We start from the raw sequence: 25,725 nt of genomic DNA, 5'->3' as shown, positions 1-25,725 counted from the left end.
CAAATAGATGCCTTGTCATAGTCTCTTATAATTGGTGAAGATTTTGAGTTGATTTGAGCAAAAAGATTACCTAGGAATACAATGTTTGGATGTGCACAATTTACAAAATGTTGTGTTTGTTGTTCCTTTGCAGATTTCTCATTTTCAAACAGGAAGGGGCAAACATGAAGAAAGAGTCCTTCCTATGGATATGGTGACGAGACACACTGCACAACCTTTATTACCTTTCTAAACTATCTACTATGGTGATCCGTTGCTCCATCTGTTATACCTTGCTGCTATTACTGCTCATCCTGCTGGAAACATTCTCCACTACTGGCCTTGCAATTTTTGAAGATGAAGCTGGCATTTGGGAGTGGTATTACTTATTTGATAATTTTCCTTTTCTATGAATAAAGTGTGTGCTGCCCTTTTTTGTTGCTTAAATTGAATGTCCTTGCAGCAAGGTTTTGCAAAATTTTTACAACCATACAAGTTAGTAATTCTTTCTATCTTGTTTATTGCCTTTTTTAAAGGGTCACTTTCTATGTGAAAATCCACATGAAATTTTTCATCTTTGTGACAATTCACAAAAATGATGCATGGGGAATGGAAAAATGGCGACCTGTATTCTAACCTTAAAGAGCATAGCCCTTATTTTTTTACAGAGAAAAAAATTCTCTCTTGTGCCATTCGTCTACTCCTTCACCACTAGGGGGTTCCCCAATTCCCAAAAATTGCAATTCCTTGCTCTCCCAACAGCCCCCCCTTTTGACCACCATAATGCTGTCTACACATACCACTCATTAAAACAAAAATTTCACAAATGTAGGACAATAAAACCTCCAGAATTCTAACCATCGCTATGTACACAAAGCTTTCCAACCCCAAAATCCTTCTTATTGTGTACGTATTGTCATTTTTCAGCTCAATTTTTTTTTCCTTTGGCTAATACCTCATTTCTCATATCCGATTGTGTGTCATATTACCAACAAGAAGTCTCTCCACATCAAAGTTGCACCTAAGTATGCTACAGTTTGTCAATGCAATGACAACAAGATCATTTATTATAGGAAGGGCAAGGCATTTTGACTTATGACAAGTACACCCACATTTGAAAACCTTTCACTTTCGCTTCAAATGGTTATGAAGATTTGCTTGGTTATTGCAACAACATGACCCTTTTGCAAGGCTTCAATTTTTAATGAGGCAATAATCATTTGGGAAGCTCAAGGGCAGACTCCAGGAAACAAGGGAAGCTATAGCTGATGCAAATAGTGGAGTACTTGGCGGTTGTGGTGACAAGGCAAGGAGTTTCGACACCCTGTTCGAGGATCTGAAGAAGCTACAACAGTTTGTATTTTTTTTCCATGAAAGAGACTTCTATTAGTATGAAAAAAACCCGCGAGAGCAAGCTCGATGCAGAAATACATCATGATGGACATGAGGAAAAACACTGTAGAAGAGTAAGCAAAACCTCAAAAGGAGCTGGAAGGTTGAGGCTGAAAATGCCACCTCAACCCTGATGTAGTCTTTGAGAAAAAAGAGGAGCCCCTGCGATCCATAAGGAATATAACTCTCCTGGAAGAGGCTGCTGTCCTGGAGGACCCTTGCATGCTCGCCCAACTGGCTATCAGAGTGTGAAGGGTATCAGCCCTAATACTGGCCAAGGTATGAGAAGGGTGGACCTGAGATCCATCAATGGCCTTTGTGCATGTGGCCCTCCATATCTGAAGAAGTGGAATAGAATAGATGCATGATGACACAAAGAGAGAGCTCAAGTGAGGCAAAATCAAAGTGTATTGAGATGAAGGAAGATCCTTCATTATATAGGTGAGAGGAAGGTATAGGCACCTCCCCTACATCAGTGGCAATCAGCTCCTACATCAGTGGAATTGGCTAAATCAAAGGAACCTCCCATGTGGGGGTCTTTTTACTTACATCATCACTTAGGTCATAGTCTAGACACCTCATAGCACTAGGTGTGCTTCTACTACACACACACACACACATGTGACTCCCCTAGATGCACACATGCACCTTAGAGCAAGCCCTGGATCACACTTTTCCCAACATACCCCCCCTCAAGGGTTTGCCTCTTGCTATGTCAAGGATACATCTAGTCACATAGTTTCTCATGCCATCTCATGGTGGTCAATGATAAATCTATGGCTAGGATCTCATGCTAGCAAAGGTGCCCAAGGGTCAAGGTTTACAAAAATGGGATAGACCAAACAACATATCACATGGCCTACATCATATGGTGACCAGAGGTGATTTACAAAAGACAAAACACATAGCATTCTTTTTGAAGTACTACTCCAAGCAGAGAACCTCAAAATTTGACAAAGTGATGACAAGTAAAAATTCAAAGACAAATTGCTCAAAAGGCAAAGTCCTTGTCTTCTACCACAAAGTTTGATTCTTCATTTGTTGATGGAGTTCTCTCTTCAACCAGATTTGTCATACTCTTCTTTTTCTCATTGCAAAACTTCTCTGAATGATTGTTCTTGCTACAATAAGTGCAAGGGTTGATTTTATAACAATCTTTCTCAAGATGATCGTTTTTCCCACAATGCTTGCATGTCTTGTACCTACTCTTTAATGAAAACTTTACTGCAAGTGCTTCTGTGTGTACTTTACTCATTCTTGAAGTGTTCTTTCTTTCCTTCTCTTATAAAGCACTGATGATGCCTTTCAGTGTGGGTTGGGAAACATTCTTTAAAGTAGTCATAGCATCATCTTCAGTAACTGGAGAGTTCATTGAGGCCACTTGTGTCATAAGACTCCTCAAAGTATTAACATGAGCTGCAATATTGTCTCCATCCATCTTGAGTTCAAAGAACTTAATTTTCAAATTCAATTTGGAAGTATGAGAGCTAGCACCAAATAATACATCTAACTTATGCCATACCTCAAAAGGGGATTCCAAATCTGAAATGTGATGCACATAATCATCTCCCAAACCTAATGCAATTATTGCATAAGCTTTCTCTATCCTTTTTGCATCTGCAGGTGTAGAAGAAGAGTCAGTTGCCTTCCCTTTACCTTTGGTTGTGGTTGATTCACCTTCTTGAAAGGATTGAGTTCCTGACTTGACCAAGTCCCACAAATTCTCAAACTTTATCTTCATTTGCCAAGTGTGAAAGCCTTGGCCATCGAACTTGTCAATTTTATAGGTAGCCATGAGAGGGTCTTACCTTTATCAGGCAGTGTCTACTCTCTTACAAAATGACTAATCTTATTGAAAAAAGAAATCTCCCTCACCATACAAATGTAGATTGCTAAAGATCAACTCAGAAAAACCTAGTTGTTTAGCATATGCATACCCAGTTGGCTTCTCCCAAAGCTTCTTGGCCGGGGTCTTCTTTACCTTGAACTTTGTTCTTCTTGTAGTCTTCTTCAAGTGCTTAGCATTGGAAGAACATTGAGAGCTTGGCATCTTGACAAGAGATTAGTCCCAACTGAACTTCAATCTGAAATTGCATCCTCTGATGTGTACCTTAGCACCACTTCATTCCTCAAACATCATCTTAGCATTTACTCTTGTTAGAAACTCACTGTGCCCACCTGTGAGCCCCCAATTTGAGGGGACAAGGGGCAGTGAGATGTAGGAGGGCTGGGGAAAGAGAGAGACTCAGGCCGGCATCATAGGCAACCAGCACACGGGCTGGTTGCTGCCTGCAACAGCAGGAATATAAGGGGCCTTAGGACTCACTTGGAGGCTTCTGCAGCTGCGCAGACTGGCTGCACAGGGCACCCTTAAATAGGGGCCTGTGGCAGGCCAAGTTGGCCCAACCAGGGCCACCGACCAGGGCCAACCCTGGTCGGTTTTTTAGGGCCCACCTGGTCGGCCACCAGACAGGGTACCGACCCTGCTGGTCGGTCATCTCAATGGGCCTGGGCAGTGCCTATAAAAGGCCCACTCCTTCATTGTTTCCAGCATCCAGTGCAAGACTGAAAGCCTCCTTCCAAGGCTGTGCTGTGCACTCAGTTCTGGAGCAGTTTGTGAGAGAGAGAGTTCTTCAGTATTCTCCAGCACTTTGCTGTATTTTGTATTGCTCCCTGTGAGCTGTTTTTTCTGCCCACCATCCGGTGGGTGAATATACTCTCTCTCTCTCTCTCTCTCCGTCCAAGTTATTTCTGAGTGAGTGTTTGTTGCATCTGTGATCATCTATCTGAGTTGAGTGTGTGTAAGAGTTGGAGAGATCTTGGGTGGAGGTTTGAGTGATTCATTCCCTCCTATTCTCCAACAACTCTAGCATCAAATTTTCAAAAACTGTAAAAAATGCTTGCAAGGAAACAGAGTAACTTGGAGGCTTGAATTCTCACTCCACATATCTTCAGATTTGGGGCTTTGTAACCTGGAATGAAACCTTTATACCAAAGAGTAAGCATAGCAGAGGAGGGGCGAAATGGTGCGCCACATTGCTTGGGAGAGTCTCTCCAAAGTCGACTGTCTTTTTGCGAAATTCTCTGTAACCAGTGGACTATATGGCCTCATATTTCACCACCAGCAAGCTCTAGGCATTGCCTAACTTGTGCTTGAAGGGCAGGTCATCATCTTCTCTATAGACACGGAATTAGACGAACAGTCGGCGCACTCTGTTTAAGTCAGCACGGGCGACATAGACCAAATCTTGGAGAATGCTATGAGTCAGAGGTGCGCCCCAGGGTGTAGAAGCTTCAGTTCAAAGGATTTTGCAAATGGTGCACATGATGGAGAGTACTGAGCTTAGCGAATTCTGAAGAGGAAGGGAGATAAAGCTTCAAAATGGAGGTGATGGAGAAGATGATGAGGTGGCACTACCCAAGTGGATTCTCTAGAGCCTACCAGCTCTGATACCAAATGAAGAAGTGAGTGGGATAGAATAGATGCATGATGACACAAAGAGAGAGCTCAAGTGAGGCAAAATCAAAGTGTATTGAGATGAAGGAAGATCCTTCATTATATAGAGTGAGAGGAAGGTGTAGGCACCTCCCCTACATCAGTGGCAATCAACTCCTGCATCAGTGGAACTGGCTAAATCAAAGGAACCTCTAATGTGGGGGCCTTTGTACTTACATGATCACTTAGGTCATAGTCTAGACACCTCATATCACTAGGTGTGCTTCTACTACACACAGACACACACATGTGACTCCCCTAGATGCACACATGCACCTTAGAGCAAGCCCTTGATCACACTTATCCCAACAAGACCTACCAAGCAGTAATACTAGCCAGTATCTCCAAGAAGAATCCACATCAGCATGCATTGGTCTACACCGGGAGACAGGCACATCCTCAAGAGAGCAAGGCTCAACCATGTGCCGTCGAATAGAAATGTGGCCCAGGAAGCATCCTAGCACTCAGAGAATATTTGAGGACCTGATAAAGAGAGCCAAGCCATTGATCCCCACGTCATGAAGAAATGAGAGGGGCGAAAAGTGCAGAGAATCCTGGAAGCTCCCATCCAAATGGCTCTCGCATGTCCGCAATTCCATAAGCAATGATGATGAACCGAATCATCTGCAGACAAGCACCTTGGACAAGTGGAATATGCACCAAATATGGACCTCCACCTGTTCATTCACTGCAATCCCTCCATGTCTAGAAAGCCAAAAAAATAAAGCAATCTTTCTATCTCTTTGGGATTTCCAGAACCTTCTCCAAAAGCATCTCTGCAAGTCAGCTGAAACCTGATAGCCCTCCCAATGAGGGGCTCTGGAAGATCTCCAACCTCTACAATTGATCCGGAACCTTCTGGCATCACTGTCCGTGTAACCAAAGAAAGGAAGACTCCTCTCTTAGTTCCCTGCAACAATCCATTCCCACTCTCTGGGGTCCCATTGAACATACTTTATGGGGACTCCTCCATAAAGCCACAACCTCCATGAACCCAAAATAGAAAGACGAGGGCTCTTATCTATATGCCAAGCAGAGTCCTTGCCCTACTCCACATAGCCTATGATCCTGACAGGCTGAAATGGCGTGCCCAAAAGAATATCATCTGAGGAAATAGATAGCCTACCACCTGACTGTTCATAAAAAACCAAGGAATCCTTTTGTGCCCCCAAGAAAGCAATGACTTGAAGAGGAATACCAGTCCTAGAGAAAGCCCCCATTAGTGAGCAGGCCACAGGTCTGTCACTACCCAATCATGGGGTAGAGCTGCATCTATCTGAAGTATCCTCCCTGCACTTCCTCTGAGGTGTCTGACCAACTATTGTTGACGATCCTTCGGAAGCCTTTTGAAGGCTTTCCGAGCTGACAGAAACGGCTGGGCATCTCCCACTTGGACCACTGCATATAATGAGATAAACCAAGTTGCCTACCATGCTCATCAAGTATGCAATCGTTCCACATGATAGGTTGCTTGTCGATCTCTTCAAGAGAGTAGGGAGTAACTCTCCGAAGGGTACTTCTAAAGCTTGACCAAGCTTTTAGACTAGCAACCAAAAGCGGGGAGGACGGAGATCTGAGACGGGCTGAGGTGAAAATCCATTTGGTGCTATCAATCTAATCTCCACTTGAGGAGGGTCTGCAAGTCTGAATGCCTTGAATAAAGAAAATTTTCCAAGGCACCTCCCCAGGCAAAAGGCCTCTAATCACAAACTTGCAAAGTAGGGCCTTGCATTGCAAATTTGGGTCTATTATGTTGAGACCCCCCTCCTGCGTGGGAAGGATCAAGGTCTCCCAAGCCACCCTGGCAATAGTGCTTGCTATGCAATCTAGCCCGCTCCATGAAAAATTCCTTATAGGCCTTATGAGTTGAGTGATACAATCCCTGGAGCTACACCAACAGGAGCAAACATTCCAAGCCATGGCCAGCAGAACCTGGTTGACAACCACCACCCTGGATGCAAGGTCTAATCTCCTGAAAATAAGTTTTCTCTTGATACTCTCCAACACCGAAGCAAACTGCTGCTGCAAAGAAGAGATACCCAAACCGACTTGGCATCCTAAGTACCTGACTGACGTGTACACCCCTTTGGGTCCAAGTGAAGCCCAAATCATCCCCCCAATCTAGAGTGTCATCATCACTCTAGATTGGGCCTTGCATTGCAAATTTGGGTCTATTATGTTGAGACCCCCCTCCTGCGTGGGAAGGATCAAGGTCTCCCAAGCCACCCTGGCAATAGTGTTTGCTATGCAATCTAGCCCGCTCCATGAAAAATTCCTTATAGGCCTTATGAGTTGAGTGATACAATCCCTGGAGCTACACCAACAGGAGCAAACATTCCAAGCCATGGCCAGCAGAACCTGGTTGACAACCACCACTCTGGATGCAAGGTCTAATCTCCTGAAAAGAAGTTTTCTCTTGATACTCTCCAACACCGAAGCAAACTGCTGCTGCAAAGAAGAGATACCCAAACCGACCTGGCATCCTAAGTACCTGACTGACGTGTACACCCCTTTGGGTCCAAGTGAAGCCCAAATCATCCCCCCAATCTAGAGTGTCATCATCACTGATCCAAAATCCATTGGACTTGTTTCAATTAATGCGAACACCTGCTGCCATACAAAACAAGTCCAAGGTTGTCCTGAAAGAGGTGAGAGTCTGAGGGGAGGCCTCCAAGAAAATAGCAGTGTCATCTGCTAGCTCGTAATCAATGAGGCCATCTTCCTGTCTAAGCGGTAATCTGAGCTCAAAAATGTCAACTCAAGATCTGAGAAAAATGCTCATAGCCTCAGCCACAAAAAGAAAAAGAAAGGGGGCAAGAGGGCATCCTTGATGAACTGATTTGAAAATCTGAACCCTATCTCCCCTGACCCCTCCTATAAGTACCTGGTTGTGGGCTGATCTGTACAAAGCTGAAACTCCTCTGATCCATGGATCTGAAAACCCAAAATGATGAAGGGTGCCCTCCAAGAAATCCCAATCTACCTTGTCATATTCTTTTTCAAAGTCCAGGAGAAGAATGGCTATCTTTTGCCCATTGTGCATGGCCCACTCCGAAGCTTCCCAAAAAGAGAATATACTATCAAAAATGCTTCTACCATGAACAAATCCCATCTGCATATCATGAATAAGATATGAAGTATGAGATGCAAACGCAAGTTGATTGCTTTTGCCAGGATTTTATAGCAAGTTCCCAATAAATTGATAGGTCTCCACTGTGACACTAAATTTCTGCACCCTCCTTTTGGGATAAGATGTATGAGACCCTCTGTAAGTGAGTTAGGCATCTCACCGGAGTCCCAAACACCGTGCAGGGCTGAGGTAATGTGATCCTCAATCATATCCAAAAGGTTAGGTAAAAGTAGAGTGTAAGTCCGTCTGGACCTGGGCACTTCCCCTTGTTGTGAAGGGTAAGAAGCACATACTTAAACTCTATGTTGGTGAAAGGTGCATCAAGAGAAAGCCTCATATCATGTTTCACCAACCTAGAAACACACTCCCATATGACCTGCGTGGCATCATTGGAATCCTCGCTACCGGGATCTACTAAGAGAAGGGAGGCATAGAAAACTGTAGCTATGCGCATGACTGCATCCGGATCTAATTGTAAAACTCCATCTGAGTCAATGAGTTGAGAAACACTCTCTACTATGCCTAGGGCCATGAGTACAGAAGAAATGCTTATTGACCCTACCTCCCATCTAAATCCAAAAGGACTCTCCTGCATGAAAGGCATACTCCGCTCTCTGATCTAACAAAATTTGCTAGTGAGCCCTTGCTGTAGCAAGGCGCTCGTGAATCCAAGCATCATGTGGCCTCTTCTGCTCTTTCCTCTGCAAGGCTGCCAACTGCTGGCAAACACCAATCTCTCATCTAAGAATCTCACGTCTCCTGGTACTCACAACCACATGGTAGAAGTCACTAATATCGGAGAGGGCATGTGCCAAATGTGACGGGGAAGGCACTCCACCCTGTAAGTGAGAAACCCAGAACTGCAAAGCCGCCTCTATAAGGTCCTCCTTTGCATAAAGGGCATCAGGAATCCTAATAGTGGTGGATCGACAGGCGTGGCTCAGAAATCAACAGAACCATCGGAAAGTGATCCGAAGTAGAAACCCCAGGGGCAATGCAAATTGAACCTCCTCTATCCAAGGCCCAATCGTCAACATAGAACCGGTCAATCCGTGCATGGATAGGCATCTGCGGTCTCCTATTCGACCAAGAAAACAAAAGTGACTGTGACTGAGTGTGAAAGTCATCATAAAACCAAGCATCTGTGCCACTAAAGCTGAAGAGGAATGCATCCCAAGCTGCCCTCTCTAAGGAGTGGAGGCCACCCTCTTTGCCTCCTTTTTAGTCTGAGGGCAACTCCACCATGTTGAAGTCTCCTCCAATGACACACGAATCAGCAATGGGGGCCCAAGAGAGCAACTCCTTCCAGAACAAGACACAATCCCCTCTATTATTAGGGGCATAGAGGTTGAGGATTCCAACATTATGTCCCCCAATCAAAAGAAGAATCCAGTGGGCTCTAGATGGAAAGATAACACCGTGTCCAACAACCAGGGGGAGAAAAGAGTTCGACACTGAAATGCATGTACCTCCCCTAGTGCCCAAAGCACGTGACCAAAAAGTGTGGCCTAAAAGCAATTTACCTAACTTTGTGTAATCTCTGTCATCCAGCAAGTGCTTCTGAATGAATAAGACATCAATGGAGCCACCAGAAACACCTAGATGAAGCTGATTCCTGATCATCTGTCTACGGCGGTGATGAGGAACGCCACCAAGTCCCTATATGTTCCAACTAACAATCCTCATCAATGGGAGGAAGTAGCATGGAACATCTTACTTGACCTAGTGGCAGAAACAAACCCCTCAATGGGGGAAGACCTCTTGCTCAATGAGCGAGGGAGGGAGCCAAGTGGAGGAAAATCCACAGAGGAAAGGACTCATCCACCTGAGGAAGAAGACACCTTGTCAATAGGAACCCCAACCACTGTCTTACCAAAAGTAGAAGGCACAAATCCTCCTTCGGGAAGTCCGTGAGATGTGCGAGGGCTGCGAAAGAGTTCATGTGAACCAAACCTGTCACAGGGGTGGGAAGATTCCCTTCAAAGGGAAGCGGATCAATAGTGTAAAGCTGAAGGTGCCACTGAGTCAATGGGAGAAGCTACAACCAAGGTTGCAACTGGAGCAGTAGTGCCCTGAACCGAGTGATGTGCAACATCAACGGGAGCAACCAGAACTGGAATATCCAAAGCTCCAGAGGGGATGGCGTCCTGGACGGTGGCTCCCGATTTAGAGGGTGTGAGAGCCGCACACAAACCTGAACCCATTTGGGGACAGTAGGGGCCATGAAAGCAAGTGGAGGTACCGAGGGAGCGCTTTGTCGAGAAAGAGCGCTCTGATGTGGAGGAGTTGTACCAACACCTTGTCGAGGTTGAGGAGGTGTTGGAACTGTACCAACACCCTGTCGAGGTCGAGGAGGAGGTGCTGGAATTGTACCACCCCCCTGCCGAGGTCTAGGAGGAGCTGCTATACCTGAAGGCTTTTTGGGCCTCTTCTGCTTTTTTGGGCATTCTCTAGTGAAATGACCAACGGTTCCGCAGATCCTGCACTCGTCCTATCTGCCCGCGATCTCCACTCTCTGTCGAAAGAAAGAACCATCGGACGCTGAAGCATGATATGGTTTGACAAATTAGGGTCCAATGCAAGGACCGTAACTCTAGGAACCCCATCAGACGTGATCGCCTGTGCAACTGTCGAGAGCAAACCAGGGAGGGGGGGATCTCAGTGACAATACCAAAGTACTCCCCAATCACCGAGAGTAAGCGGTGGTAAACCTGTGGGAGACTGGGAAACGGAGGAAAAAAACCCCCCTGTTGGGGCTCCTCCACAAGGTCAAAGCCTAGCATGAAAGGGTCAAAAAAAATATTTCTATGTCCCAAGTGCAAATGCCCGGCTTTAAGCGCAACGCTCATAGCCTCCGGTGAATATTTACCTGGAAGAAACTCGCCCTAATAAGCGAACATCTTTAAGTCGAGGGGTGAGGTTTGAAGGTAGCACCACAAGCATCTAGTCTCTGGCTTGTGATCTGGAAGGGTGAGACCCGTAGATGTGTGCGATCAACGTGGTAGAACTTTCAAGCTCTACATCTTTCTTGAGCTGCTACAGCTCGTCTTCTGAGAATGTAATTGCTTTCGCGGGCGGTGGAAGCGGAGTAGGATTGGCTGAATGGAAATCCATCGCCAATCAAGGTGAGAAGATCGACTCGAACAAAAAATAAGTTCCGTCTGACCTCGAAGAGCTGCGAGAAGAAGAGGCTAGAAGGAAGAGAAAGGAGGTGAGAAGGGGGGGGAGAGAGAGGCGGGAAGGGGGGGGGAGAGAGAGGCGGGAAGGGGGGGGGCTAAGATGAAAAATAGAGACAAAGAGGGGGCTAAGAGAGAGGCTGAGAGCTATGCAGAAGGAGGGGGTTGAGGGGCAAAGGAGGAGGCGCGGGGAGGGGGCCGGCTAGGGAGGCAGGGCGTAGGGAGGCGGGGTAGGGAGGAGGGGGGTAGGGAGGCGGGGTAGGGAGGGGCATAGGGAGGAGGAGCGTAGGGGGGCAAAGGGAAGGGCGTAGGGAGGGGGGAGGAGTGTAGGGAGCAAGGGAGAGGGGACGGGGGAGAGCGTGGGGAGGGGGCAAGCTGAGAGGGCGGAAGAGGGGGGCGGGCTGAGAGGGACGGAGAAGGGGAGGGGAGGCAGCGGGAGGGGGCGGGTGATCTAGTGTGAGTTCTAGTCTAGTGTGTCCTATGGATGCCACGTGTCACATTGGGAGTTATCCCATATGCATAGGTGTTCATATGTGTGTGTGTGCGCGCTTATAGAGCGAGTATGCCTTTCATGCACAAGAGTCCTTTTGGACACAGATGGGTGGTAGAGTCAATAAGCAATTCTTCTGTACCCATGGCCTGAGACATAGAAGAGATGCACAGATGACTCACTCCAAGCCTGCTACCGATACTATTGTGGTTTTTGTTATCTTTCACTCTAACATGTCCGTCCCCAAGGAAGAATTTTAGCTTCCGGATGCAATGATGGTCTTAGTAATAAAAAAGGAACAAATGTATATTTGGTCTCGGATTGATATAATATAAAACCCCCCTTTTTTTGAAAAAACATAGAAGAGAGAGTGTCATACAACTTATTGACTCAGATGGGGTTTTGCAAAAACCCCATAGCTACTTATTTTTATGCCTCCCTTCTTGCAGTAGATCCTGCACGCCGATCAGAGATGATGCCAAGGTTCACATTTGGCAGCACATTTCCATTATTGGTGAAACCTGATACGAGGATATTGTTAGATGAGCCTTTCACCAATATGTTGTTCAGGACTGCGCTTCTTGCTTTACATAAGGACAAGGCCCGCGTTTAGATGGGCTTTCCTCAGCTTTCTTTATTGCTCGCTAGGATGAGATTGGGATCACATTACCTCATCCTTGCAGGGCATTTGGAACTCTGGTACTATGCCTGAATTATTTGCAGAGGGTCTCACACATCTCTTTCTCAAGGGAGATTGCAGAAATTTGGTGTCACAGTGGAGGCCCATCAATGATGATTTTGGGAAGGGGGAAAGAGAAGAAGGAAGAGGCTTAAGAGGGAGTCGGGTGACAAGAGGGACAATAGCCAAATGAGGATGAGGAATCTCAAGAGGCAGGGAAGAGAGAACGGAAGAAGCTTGGCAGAGGGTTAGGTGACAAGAGTGATAACAAGCAGATGAAGAGCATGGAGGAGGGGTAGAAAGAGAGCTCAAATCAAGTCATAGGGGGGGGAGCAGGCGGGAGAGGGGGTCAAGCGGAGGGGGGGTGGCGGGAGAGGGAGGGGGGGGGGGGCAAGGGGTGAAGAGACATCTGGAGCTGATCCTACAACCGGTCATATTGGTGAACCTATAATGGGAGATGTAGAGCAAGAATATGAGACAAAACATCTTAAAGAAGGTCAAAGAGCTATTCCCTCTTTGAAAAGGCCGGTTGCTCAAGAGGGACCTAAACTGTCTACTCACTCAAAGGGGGGTTCTTTCACTAAGGTCTCATCCTTACCTATTGTCTATGTCAGCCCGCCGCCTGGTGTTCTTTGCCTACTTGCTTCCATCTTTTCTTACCCCCTGCTTTAGTCCGAACCCCTTTTGATGGGGCAACCCGAGAAGGTTAACACTGAGGTGGTTAATAAGCATGTCTGGAGGTGGATGGGTCCTATATCTTGAGGGTTGCTCAAACGAGCCTGAGTCCTACAGGAAGGTCGACTCCTAAATTGTGGGCAGGCAAATGTTCCATCTGTTTGCAATGTAGGCACTACTCCAGTAAGGCTGATACCTCAACTCACTATTTAAAAAAAAATCTCCACTGAAGGTCTCCAACATAACCTCCTCGATGAGGTTGTAGGGATCATCCATAATCAATTGCACCCTTGGGACTCCATCATCGATGTTGCCACTTTCCCAGGGAATTCGCAAGATGTGCAGGGTATGCAGGGTTTCGAGGCTTTTCTCACCTACAGCTTATGACCTCGGGCCGTATTCCAGAGAGAGATGTAGGCTCAAGTGTGGGAAGCAAACATTGTGCATGGTTGCGTGAAAGGAACATTTAGCAACATGGTCGAGGTAATGAAGGCTTTCGCCTCCATTGGGGGTTTTAAGGTTTAAAAGGAGGCTTTAGGGTTCAGAAGGAGGTTCAAGGTTAGAAGGGGGATCTAGGGTTCAGAAGGAGGCTCAAGGTTATAAAGGGCATCAAGGGTTTAGAATAGAGTGCATGGTGGAGAACTCGTCTCCCTCGTAGATCTAAGAGGTCAAGGGTTGAGGAATTAATCTAAGAGGGTAAGGATTTAAGGAAAGCATAGGAGTGGGAGAGAAAGGTGTAAGAGCAAGGGAGTGGGGGGAGAGAGGAGAAAAGGGAGAAGGATAGGGAGAGGAGGAGTTGCAAGGTTGGAAGAGAGGGGAGTAGGAAACAAGGTTAGGACACGCTTTTGGACGTGAGAGTGCAAGGGGGCATGGACACTTGGAGACAATTGCATAGAACAACAAAGTAGAACTCAACACAATGCCCCAAAGAGTATGGCCTTCATTCTATCATGAGATATTTATACAAGTTGGAGAGCTTCTCTCTCTGCATGTAGGAATTGTAGGACTTTCTCTCTCTACATATAGAATTTGCACCTAGGATGTTCATGTGTAGACATTGCATGTAGGATTCGCATATACAAGTTGCATCTAGAACATGCATATACGACTCCTAAGAGAGATTATTCCTAGCCTTATGTAAGTAAAAGCTGAGCTTTGCCACTATTCTACATACACATTTTGGGCTGCAAACAGCCCGGGTGGGAAGAGGAGGGTGCAGCAGAGAGAAGTGACCTAAGGGTACCTCAAGATCACAAAAAAAGGGGGGCCAAGCGAGCAAACGCTGACTTGATAAGAGGCCAAAAAGCCTCTGGCGGCGAGATCCAGGAACAAGAAGCAGAAATGGAAAAGAAACCAGTCAAAGGGCTGGCCCGATGAAAGGCTGGGTGCCTAAGGCAGAACCATTTGAAAAAACTAAGGGAAGATGCTAGCAAAAAACCCACAAATGGACTGTAGAAAGGCCCAAATGGTCTGAGCAGAAAGGCAGAAGTGAAGGAGGCCAAAATCATTGATACAAGATCGTATGGGCTGATACCCTACGTCACGTAGGCTCTAGGGCTTTCTAGATTGCTACCTCTACATTCTCAAGTCTCTTCAGCTGCTCGAAGCATGGTCTACATTTGATCAAGCAATGCTTGTTTATGAGCCCTTGTTGCAGCAAGGCGCTTCTTAATCCAAGCATCGGTAGGCTGTTTCTGCTCTTCCCTCTAAAGAGCTGCCAACTGTTGGCAAATTCCAAGCTCTTGTCTAAGAATCTCTTGCCTTCTGGTGTACGATGACTAAGTGATAGAAGTCACTAACATTAGAAAGGGCTGCTGCCACATGTGAAGGGGACGGCACTCCGCTTTGCATATGAGAAACCCAAATCTACAAGACTGCCACGGTGAGGTTCTCCTTTGCATATAAGGCATCCGGAATCTTGAGATTGGCAGAGCGACCTCTCCTATGGCTCGGAGATCATTAACACCACGGGAAAGTGGTCTGAGGTAGAAACCCATGTGGAAATGCATATCGAACCACCTCTATTTAAAGCCCAATCATCAACATAGAATCTGTCAATACATGCATGAATGGGCATCCGAGGACTCTTGTTTGACCAAGAGAATTGGAGAGACTAGAACAAAGTGTGAAAGGCATCATCCAACCAAACATCTCTGCCACTGAACTGGAACAAAAAGGCATCCTAGGAGTCTCTCTCCAAAGAGTGAATACCTCCTTCTCTACCCCCCTTCCTGTCACAAGGCAACTCCACCATATTGAAGTCACCTCCTATGACCCATGAATCTGCAATGGGGGGCCATTTGCAGCCCTTCCTTCGAGACCTCATTCATGACACTCAGACGGGCACCCTGTTTTGGATTCTCAAATGCATGGATCAGAGGGGTCTCATCTTTGTACAGATCAGCCCACAACCATGTACTTATCAAAGGGATCAAGGGAGAGAGATTTCAGATTTCCAGATCAGTCCGTTAGGGTTTTCCTCTTGCCCCATTTCTTTTTTTTTTCCCCCAAAAAAGAGACTTCTATTAAGTATTAAAGAAAACCATTAGAGCAAGCTCCATACGGGAATACGGGATACACCATGCAATGCATGAAAAGCTCAAGAGCCAAAAAGAAAGGATTGGGGCTGATAGTGCCATCTCAATCCGGTAGCAACCTCGGAGAAAAAGGGAGAACCCCTCCAAACTCGAAGAAATACAGTCCTCCTAGAAGAGGCTGCCCGTGAAGGGCCCTGCATGTTAGCCCATATGGCTATCAAAGTGTGAACCGTGTCACTCCAAATACCTGTGAACACCTGTGATGGGTGTATCTGGGTGCCATCCAAGGCCTATGTGCATCTGGCTCTCCAAATGTGCAAAGAGGAAATGCTAGCCAAAATCTCCCAAGAGGTATCCACTGAAACATGTGAAGCTCTGAAAGGAATATGTGGTACCTCCTGAAGAGAGCAGGGCTCTATCACCTATCGGCGGATCGTGAGTGCCCAAGAAGAAGGCTCACCCTCATAAAACACCTGGGGCCCAGTAAGGGATAACCATACGACCGAGCCCCAAGTCGTGAAGAAAGGGGAAGTATGAAAAATGCTGAGAATCCGAGCAACTCCTTTCCAAACAATCCTCGCTTGATTGCAGTCCCAAAGGCAATGTCGCACTGACTCCTCTGCAAAATGACGAGGGCAAGTGGGATCAGCCCCAAATCGCGATCTCCATAGGTTCACTGCAATCCCTCCATGAATAGAAAGCCAAAAGAAAAGAGTGATCTTTCTATTTCTGAGGGATTTCCAGAGCCTCCTCCAAAAATTCCTACGCAAATCTGCGGTGATGAAGAAGCTATCCCAATGGGGGGCTCTGGAGGGAACCCAACCTCTACTGCTCAGCTGAAATCTCCTAGCATTACCAACCGTGAAACGAAAGAAGGGAATCCCCCTCTCTCAGTGCCCATGATCTATCCACTCCCACTCTCCTAGGTCCTACTACAAGCACCTGATAGGTGCACCTCCATATAACCACAACCTCCAGGATCCTAGGGCCAAGAGCAGAGGGTCAGGGTCCAAGTACCACTGCAAACCCGCTCCATGGTCCACAAAACCAGCAATCCTGACAGGCTGAAAGGCAACCTCTAGAAGAATATCATCCGTGGATCTAGAGAGTATACCTCCATCCCCAACGTCAAAGACCAGAGCATCTTCCCGGAGGCCTTGAAGAGCGATCACCTGTAGAGGAACTGCTGTCCTCGAAAAAGCTCCCATCCAAGTGGTGGAAGTAATAGGCATCTCAACTGTCCATTCCACCGGGATGGTTGCATCTATCTGCTGAATCCTACGTGCTACCCCTCTGAGGTGACTCACGGACTATAGCCTCTGATCCTCAGGTAGCCTGATAAAAGCCTTCCAAGTGCCTACTATGTAGGCGGAGCCTCTCTCCCATCTAGACCACTGCATATAATGGGAAGTGCCCAGAGGTCTGCCATGCTCATCAAGTATACTATTGTTCCAAATGATCGGCTGCCTATCAATCTCTTCAAGGGTAGAGGGCGGAACCCTTCGAAGAGTGTTCCTGAAGCTCCCCCAAGCTTTTAGGATGGTAGTCATGAGAGGAGAGGTAGGAGACCTGAGAGGGGCGGAAGTAAAAATCCAGCAAGGGCTGTCCACCCAATCATCTCCTAAGGTAGGTGTGCAAGCCTGAATGCGTCCAAAAAAGAAATCCTTCGAAGGTTCCTTCCTAGGCATGAGTTCCCTCACCACCACCTTACAAAGCAATGCCGTGCACTGCAAGTCCGGGTCAATGATATTAAGGCCCCCTTCCCATGTAGGGAGAATAATGGTCTCCCAGGCCACCCTCGCTACAACATCTGCCGTGCCATCAAGTCCACTCCATAAAAAATTTATGATTGGTCTAATTAGCTGAGTGATGCAATCCCTAGACCGGCACCAGCAAGAACACACAAACCAGGCGGTGGCCAAGAGAACCCGGTTCACTACCACAACTCTAGAGGCGAGGTCGAGTTTGGCTGAGCTCCAAAAAAGGAGCTTTTTCCTTATACTTTCTAGTACTGGGGCAAACTTTTGTGCTGGAGAGATGCCCAATCCTACGTGGCATCCCAAATATCTGACAGGAACACCCCTTTGAATCCAAGAAAAGCCAATGTCAACTCCCCAGCCTGGAGTGTCCTCATCACTGATCCAAAAGCCAAAGGATTTATGCCAATTAATGTGTGCCCCTGCAGCTGAGGAAAAAATATCCAAGGCTGTCCAGAAAGAATCAAGTGACTGCGAAGAGGCCTCAATAAAAATAGCAGTGTCATCAGCCAACTCATAGTCGAGAAGCTCCTGCTTCTGTCTCAAGGGCAATCTCAACCCATAAAGCTCAGCCTGAGATCTAAGGAAGATACTCATAGCTTCTGCCACAAAGAGAAAGAGGAAGGGGGCTAAAGGGCATCCCTGACGAACTGATCTGGAAATCTGAAACCTGTCACCCCTTACCCCTCCAATCAAAACCTGGCTGTGGACTGATCTGTAAAGGGAGGCCACCCCTCTAATCCATGCATCTGAAAATCCAAACCATAGAAGAGTGCCCTCAAGAAAACCCCAATCTACTATGATCAAATATGCTCCTGCCATGCACAAAGCTTGTTTGAGTATCATGAATGAGGTCTGGAAGAAGGGGCTGCAACCGGATGCTGATCGCCTTGGCCAGGATTTTGTACAGAGTGCCCAAAAGAGTGATGGGTCTCCAATGGGATACAAAATTCATGTTGCCACCTTTCGGGATAAGGTGTATGAGTCCCTCGGTCAGTGAGTCAGGCATCTCACCTGAGTCCCAAATACCCTGCAGGGCTGAAGTAATATGATCACCTATCATATCCCAAAAGGCTGTAAAAAAAGAAGTAAGACCATTGGAACCAGGGCATTTGCCCTTATGAAGGGCGGAGAGAGCACTCTTGAACTGTGTGTTGGTAAAGCGTGCATCAAGTGAGCATATCATCTCTGGTGTGACCAACACAGGTAAACTCTGCCAAATCTCATCTCTAGCCATATCTCTGGCCTGTGTGTTAGGATCTGCGGAAAGAAGGGAGGCATAGAAAGCTGCCGCTAAGTGCATGACAGTATTCGGATGAGAGTGCAAAACACCATCAGAGTCAATAAGTTGCCTGACATTCTCTCTACTATGTCTGGGACCAAGTGTAGAGAAAAAGTGTTTATTGACTCTCCCTCCCATCTGTATCCAAAAGGACTCCCGTGCATGGAAGGCATACTCTGCTCTCTAATCAAGCAATGTCTGCAAGTGAGCCCTTGCCGTAGCAAGGTGCTCCTGTACCCAAGCATCAGATGGTCGTTTCTGCTCCTCCCTCTGCAAGGCTGCCAACTGCCGGCGGATACCAATCTCCCACCTGAGTATCTCACCTCGCCGAGCACTAGCAACAGAGTGATAAAAGTCGCTGATACTGGCTAGTGCTGTGGCCACATGTGAAGGACCGGCCACCCCCCCTTGCATGTGAGAAACCCAGATCTCCAAGACTGCCTCTGTGAGGGTCTCATCCGTGTATAAGGCATCGGGGATCCTGATACTGTGAGACCGTCCTCTCAGATGGGGCTCTGAGATGGACAAAACAACCGGAAAATGGTCGAGAGTGGAAACACCAGGTGCAATGCAAACTGTCCCCCCTCTATCAAGAGCCCAGTCATCCACATAGAATCTATCAATACGGGCATGGATAGGCATCTGCACCCTATGGTTCGACCATGAAAACAAAAGTGACTAAGACTGAACATGAAATGCATCATCTGACCAAACATCTCTACCACTGAATCTGAACAAGAAGGCATCCCAAGCTGCTCTCTCAAGGGAATGAATACCACCTTCTCTGCCTCCTTGCTTATCAGAAGGTGCCTCAACCATGTTGAAGTCACCTCCAATAATCCACGAATCTACGATGACAGCCCACGAGAGCAACTCTTTCCAAAATAGAACACGGTCCCCTTTGTTGTTCGGAGCATAGAGGTTGAGGAAACCAACCTTACGTCCATCAATCAGAAGTAAAACCCACTGGGCCCTGGAGGGGGTTATGGTACCGTGTCCAATGATCAGAGGGAGAATAGAATCTGAAACTGATATGCATGTACCTCCTCTGGTTCCCAAGGAAGGAAGCCAAAAAGTTTGGCCAGAAAGCAGCTTACCTGACTTGGAGCAATCTCTGACATCCAGTTTGTGTTCCTGAAGAAAAAGCATGTCTAGGGAACCACCTAAAACACCTGGATGGAGCTGATTCCTGATCAGCTGTCTGTGACGGCAATGAGGGATGCCGCCCAATCCCTGTATATTCCAACTGGCTATCCTCATCGGTGGGATGAAGCGGGTTGGAATACCTTACCCGACCTGTTGGCGGAATAGCCTAACCGTGATCAGAACCCACCGTGGGCCAGAGGTGGTGCGGGGTGCAGGAGGGAGTCGAGTAGCCCTAGGAGGGGGGGGAGCCCGTGTCTGAGGCGGTGCCTATGAAGCGGTAGGTCCTGCTCCAGCTCTCTGTCGTAAGCTAGTACGAGCTGGTTGCTTTGTGGGCCTCTTTTTCTTCTTTGGGCAATCTCTGGTGAAGTGCCCCGAGGATTTGCAAATCCTGCACTAGTCCTGCCATCCTGCAACCTCAAATCTCTGGCGGAAGAAGGACCCATCGAGTCGCTGTAGCATGATGTGGTCTTTTTTTTTTGTCTTTGTGGTTGAATCTATAAATTTTTTTCTCAAATCACAAGCTGATATTTTTTGGGCTGAAGCTTCCCTTGAGAAACAATAAGGAACTCTACATTATGAGTTGGCGGATGACACCATTGTTTTCTGGATACCACTCCTCAAACACTCATTTCTTTTAGGGCATCTTGGAATTTGTTTTGTATTGCAGCTGGTGCACACATTAATTGGAACTAATCCAATGGCTTATGCATAAGTGACGAGGACACTCCAGATTGAGGGGGCTTATTTTGGTTTTACTTGGATTTAGAGGGGTGTTCCAGTCAGATACCTAGGATGCTAGGTTGGTATGAGTATCTCTTCGTCATAGCAGTTTGATCTTGTGTTCAAGAGCATCAAGAGGAAACTCCTTTTTTGGAGTTGAGCCAAATTAGAGCTGGCTTCCAAGGTGGCGATTGTAAACCAGGTTTTACTAGCCACGGCATGGTATGCTTGCTCTTATTGGTGCAGCTCTAGGGAATGCATTGCTTAGCTCAAGAGGCCTATAAGGAATTTCTTATGAAATGGGCTAAATGGCACCACATACACTATAGCCAGGGTGGCTTGGGAGACCTTGATCCTTCCCACGAAGGAAGGGGGTCTCAACATTATAGACCCAGACTGGAATAGTACTCTGGCGCGAACTCTGGCGCGAACTGAGGAGCTGAAAGTCAAACCAACCAGCACTCCTGGGTAAATCAAAGTCTCCCTGAATCTCAAAGAACAGAAACAGAAAGGCCCTGCCACCGAAGCCTTGGAAGGACTTCTTTGTCCTTGCATACAAACATGTATCCCTTCTTTGGGTGGAGACTAGGTAGGCAGCACCAGGTGGATTTCTTCTTCAGCCCCCCTCAGAGGTCTCCTTCCTCTCCTCTTATGTCTGCCATTTTGAAAGCTTGGGTCAGCTTCAGAAATACTCTTCGCCCCAACTTCTTTGGAAGAGATTTGATAGGCAGCATGTCATGTGGAATGATAGCATATTTGATGAGCATGGCACACCACTTGGCCACTCACATTACATGCAGTGGTCCAAGTGAGAGAGAGGCCCCATATCCTCTGTGGGTTCTTGGAAAGCGCTCAAAGCTTCTAGAGGATTGTAAACATCAATTGGTTAGCCACCTCAGAGGAAGTGTAGGGAGGATTCAGTAGATAGATGTAGTCCTACCCGAGGTTTGGGTAGATACAGATTACATACAGGTTGTTTTCTCTACTTGGATAGGGGATTTTTCAAGAACATGCATTCCACTTCAGGTTTTAGCTCTTCATAAAGCACATGAGGATGCCTTGGTCTTTGATGTTGGGTCAGATGGCAGGCTACTTAGCTCTTTAAGGCTCTTCTTAGAAGTGATGTGCTTTGAAGCACCACTATCAAAATACCAAGTATCAAGTGTCTCATTGACACTGAGAGAGCATGCATCCTTTGAAGGATCATAACTGCAAGTCAAGAAAGCATAAGGGTCATCATCATTAGTGGCTGTAGCATCTGAACTACCCACTAAAAAATCTACTTCATCAATATTCAGCAGTTGCTCCCTCAAATCGTGAAGCTTTGTGAGGTGAGTATTCATGGAATCTCCCTCATCCATATGCGTATGAGAAAGATCTCGCTTCAGAAAGGAAACTTTGGCATCATTTCTTGCTGCAAACATACTCTCTATTATCTCCCAAGCTGCCTTTGATGTCTTGCATAGACCGAATGTGAGGAATAATAAATCTCTTGAGAGAGAGAGAAATCACTGATAGAGCTTGTGCATCTCTAGAATCCCATCTTTTCTGTTCTATTGTGGGAGCCCCTAGAGCAGCAGCTCCAACTACTTGTGCTGCATTTTGACCTCTACCCTTGCCTCCAGTTGTAGGAGCGACAGGTGTAGCCACTGTATCTGGCCTTGCTTCATCTCCATTGACATAATCCCAAAGATGTCTGCCAACCAAGATGTTGCGTACCATAAAACTCCACAAGGAGTACTTGGTGCCATCCAACTTATCCTCCTGTGTGAGGACTCCAAACACCTCATTGGGGTTGTTTAGAGCCATTTTTGCCAGATAACCTCAAAAATACAGCAAACCGAACAAGTAAAATCCCTTCCTGGAATGCCAAATGCACAAGTAAAATATGCCAAAGAAAATCTGCCCACAATGACAAATATTGTCACAGCCTATCAAAGGCTTGTAATGCACCACAATGCTCTGCTTAATGCCCAAGAATCTGCAAATAGAATCTGCAAAAAGTGGCAAAAGTCTGCAAATTGACTCGCATTGAGTCCAGAAATGCTTGCAAACTTCCAAAATGCTCTCTTACCTGCAAAATTGCAACCCAAATGCAAAAGCCCCAATTTCTTGTAGGAAATTGCATACAAAAGAGGGCAAATGGTCTGAAAGCCCCAAATGTTGCAAAATTTGCACTCTGCCTGTAAAAGCCCCAAATTTCACTACAAAATTGCAGTGTAATAGCAAAAGCCCCAAATTTCTTCAACACCTGCAAACTAACTGCAGCGTCTGTCCACGAATGCAAAATGCCCCAAATCACAGCCAAACAATGGCTATCTGCACAAAAATGTCTGACAAAAAACCACCTGCAAGAATGCCCGCAGGAATGAAACCTGCACAGAAGGCCCTGCAAAGGAAGTGTACTGACACAGGTTGTACGGCCGGTGGAAGGTGGCGCTGCAGTACGAAGTGCAGGTACGAGATCCATACGTTGTATGGATGGCGGCGTAGATGTACGGACTGATAGTCCATACGTTGGAGCAGGTGATGGACGTGCAGTACGGAATGCTCACGGGAGCGCTTCAGATTCGTACGTGTGTATGGCACTTGTACGGATTGTGCGGCTCGGCTGCGTTCGCAATTGTACGAAATGCACACTTGGGAGCTGTACAGACTGTTTGGCGCTGGAATAGTACGGACACATGTACGAGATCTATGCAGTTGTACGGAGTGTATGAAATGGATATCTCGAGCTGAGCCAGCTGTACGGACGGGAGTTGAGAGCAAGAAGATGAGAGCAAATGCGGAAGCACGGAGCAGGTCCGGGAAGGAGAGCTGCTCTGATACCAAATGTGAGAAAAACGGAGAGCAAGAGTGAGCAAAGAGTGAGCTGAACGTAAGTCACTCAAAAGGTGGACTGAATGAAGTGAAGTACAAACAAGAGATGAGGGATTTTGTCTAAGTGACAAAACCCTATCTAATCACTAACCGTAGTTAGGGATTAGACTGTGGCTAGGGGGAAAAACCTCTAAGAGGGAAAAGTGCCCCTAACCCACTTCTTACGCTACATTGGCCACTGCCTAGAATATAATAATAATTCTCACATGTCTCCTCGATCAGCCCTATCTCCGATCTAGTGAACATGGTAGGAAGGTCCCTAGTTTGATTTGTGTCTCAAACCCACTGGCGAGTCTTATGTCTCCCCTCCTCTGGTCTGGGGCCTGTCGTCTCCTTAAACATTGTTGTTCAGTGCTGTGACCTGTGTCTGGCTGGAAAAACTTAGTGATCGTGCTCTAAGTAGAGTCTTGACTGTGTATCTTAGTCTCGCCTTGGCGATCTGAGCAAATGCTCCCTGTGTCAGATGATCTCATGAATAAAAGCCGCAACACCTTTGATCTGGGTAAGACAAAAATGTAGATAGAGATCCGAAACCATTCTTGAAGAGGTAGTGATAGCGACCTCTAATTTCATAATACATCGGCCATTTGAAAGCGATATGCTCCTCTGACTCGATCTTTGGATGGTCGCATAGGATGCAAGTGTGATGCTCTTTGGGTATACCCTTTGCTCGTCCACTCTCAATGCGGAGTTGTTGCAATGCGACGTGGAACTACATGATAGACATCCGAAAGGAGTGGTTGGGGGAGGTGGATCCGTGTGTACCCTGGTGGATCAATGAAACTGCCTAATAGACATCCTAAAGGAGTGGTTGGGGGAGGTGGATCCGTGTGTACGCTAGTGTACACTGGTGGATCAATGAAACCCTTCGCTGAAATCTGCAGGCAATGGTCACTGTAAAAGTCGAGCTTCACAGGAAGCTCATGGGGTGCCAACCAGGTCCTAAATGTGTGTAACTACAAAAGATCCTTTTGGATAACCCGGTTCACCTCATGATATATGGAGGGGGCCTCAACATTGTATTGGAAGGGAGGCAACCTGTCTATGTGGAGCCTAGGCTCTCAAGCCATCTACATGTGCGTGCATACCAACTCCTCTAGTCACCCTCTACTACCAGTGCCATGGAGGAGGCCATGGAGGAGGATAAAGCCAACCAAGGAAGCCTACGTTGCCCTATGGTGCAAGACCCATACTATCTAATGGGGTAGAGGTATGTGATAACGTGAAATGTTGCATCTAGTTGTAGTGGGGATGCTCCGAACTCAGTCATGACTATCTAATGTGGGACTGAAGGCTTATTCCAAATCACCAGGTAAAGCATGAGTACCTAAAGCCTCTCAACTTGAGCCCAATCTGTCTCTGATAGGTCTGGCCCCCAACAAGGGCTGCCATACATACATGTTGGTTGGGGCAAAGAGTGAAAGAGAAGAGTCTTGGTCTAAGTCAAAAAGAAGAGTCTTGGTCTGAGGGTCTAGGAAGTGAGAGTGAAAGCACTGCCGCTCCATTCTGGCTAGTGTAGCGTACCCCTTGCTTAGTCAGCCCTGCAATGCTAGTCGCATCATGAAGATTGAGCTGGAGAAAAGGACCCCCAAGTATGCCTAGGATGCTACCACCTCCATTGGCAACCCATCCAAAGTGAAATGGTCTTATAATGCATGGCTGCCCAGGACGTGTTGAAGATCATGACCTTTTTTTTACCAAGGTGGGCCTTCAAGTCATGGAGTTTAGCCAAACTTTACCTTGCTGCTAGGGTGGTTGTTGTGAACCAGGTTTTACTAGCCATAGCTTGGTTTTCTTGTTTTTGTTGGTGCCACCCTAGGGATTGTATCACTGAGCTCAAGAGGCCTATAAGGAATTTTTTATAAAGCGGACTAGGTGGTACAACAGATGCTTTAGCCAGGGTGGGCTTGGGAGACCTTGATCCTTCCTATGTGGGAAGGGGCTCTCAATATCATAGATCCAGACTATCAATATCATAGATCGAGACTTGCAATTCAAGGCCTTGCTTTGTAAGATTGTGGTAAGGGGACTTATGCCGGGGCAAGAGCCATGGAAGGATTTCTTTATTCGCTGCATACGCTCGTATACCCCTTCAAGTGGAGACTGGATGGATAGTACCAGATGGATCTTTACTTCAGCCCCATCTCAAATCTCCCTCCTCTCCTCTTATGGTTGCTATCCTAAAGACTTGGTCCAGCTTCAGGAGTATTCTTCAAAGAATTCCCCCCTCCTCTCAAATTGATAGGCAACCCCTCATGTGGAATGAAAGCATACTAGATGAGCATGGCAGACCACTTGGCACTTCTCATTATATGCAGTGGTCTAGATGGGAGGGAGGCTGACCTCCTTTGCAAGATCCTAGAAAGCTTTCATAGAACTTCCAGAG

The 25,725-nt window shown here is 46.8% G+C and overlaps 1 protein-coding gene across 1 annotated transcript in view; it reads left to right on the top strand.

The window, feature by feature from the left end:
• The first annotated feature begins 242 nt into the window (after positions 1-242).
• Positions 243-25,725, top strand: part of LOC147899478 (uncharacterized) — an 88,972-nt gene continuing 63,489 nt past the window's right edge. The window contains exon 1 of the mRNA XM_087377737.1: positions 243-358. Within this exon, the coding sequence (XP_087233863.1) occupies positions 243-358 (116 nt within the window). The remainder of the gene's footprint in view (positions 359-25,725) is intronic.

The sequence above is a fragment of the Dipteris shenzhenensis genome, chromosome 8 (assembly GCF_047967505.1).
Source record: "Dipteris shenzhenensis isolate YYH24624 ecotype China chromosome 8, Dip_SZ_1.0, whole genome shotgun sequence".
NCBI classification, from domain to species: Eukaryota; Viridiplantae; Streptophyta; class Polypodiopsida; order Gleicheniales; family Dipteridaceae; genus Dipteris; species Dipteris shenzhenensis.
The sequence above is the reverse complement of the archived record's forward strand: the minus strand, read 5'-3'. Positions and strand labels throughout refer to the sequence as shown.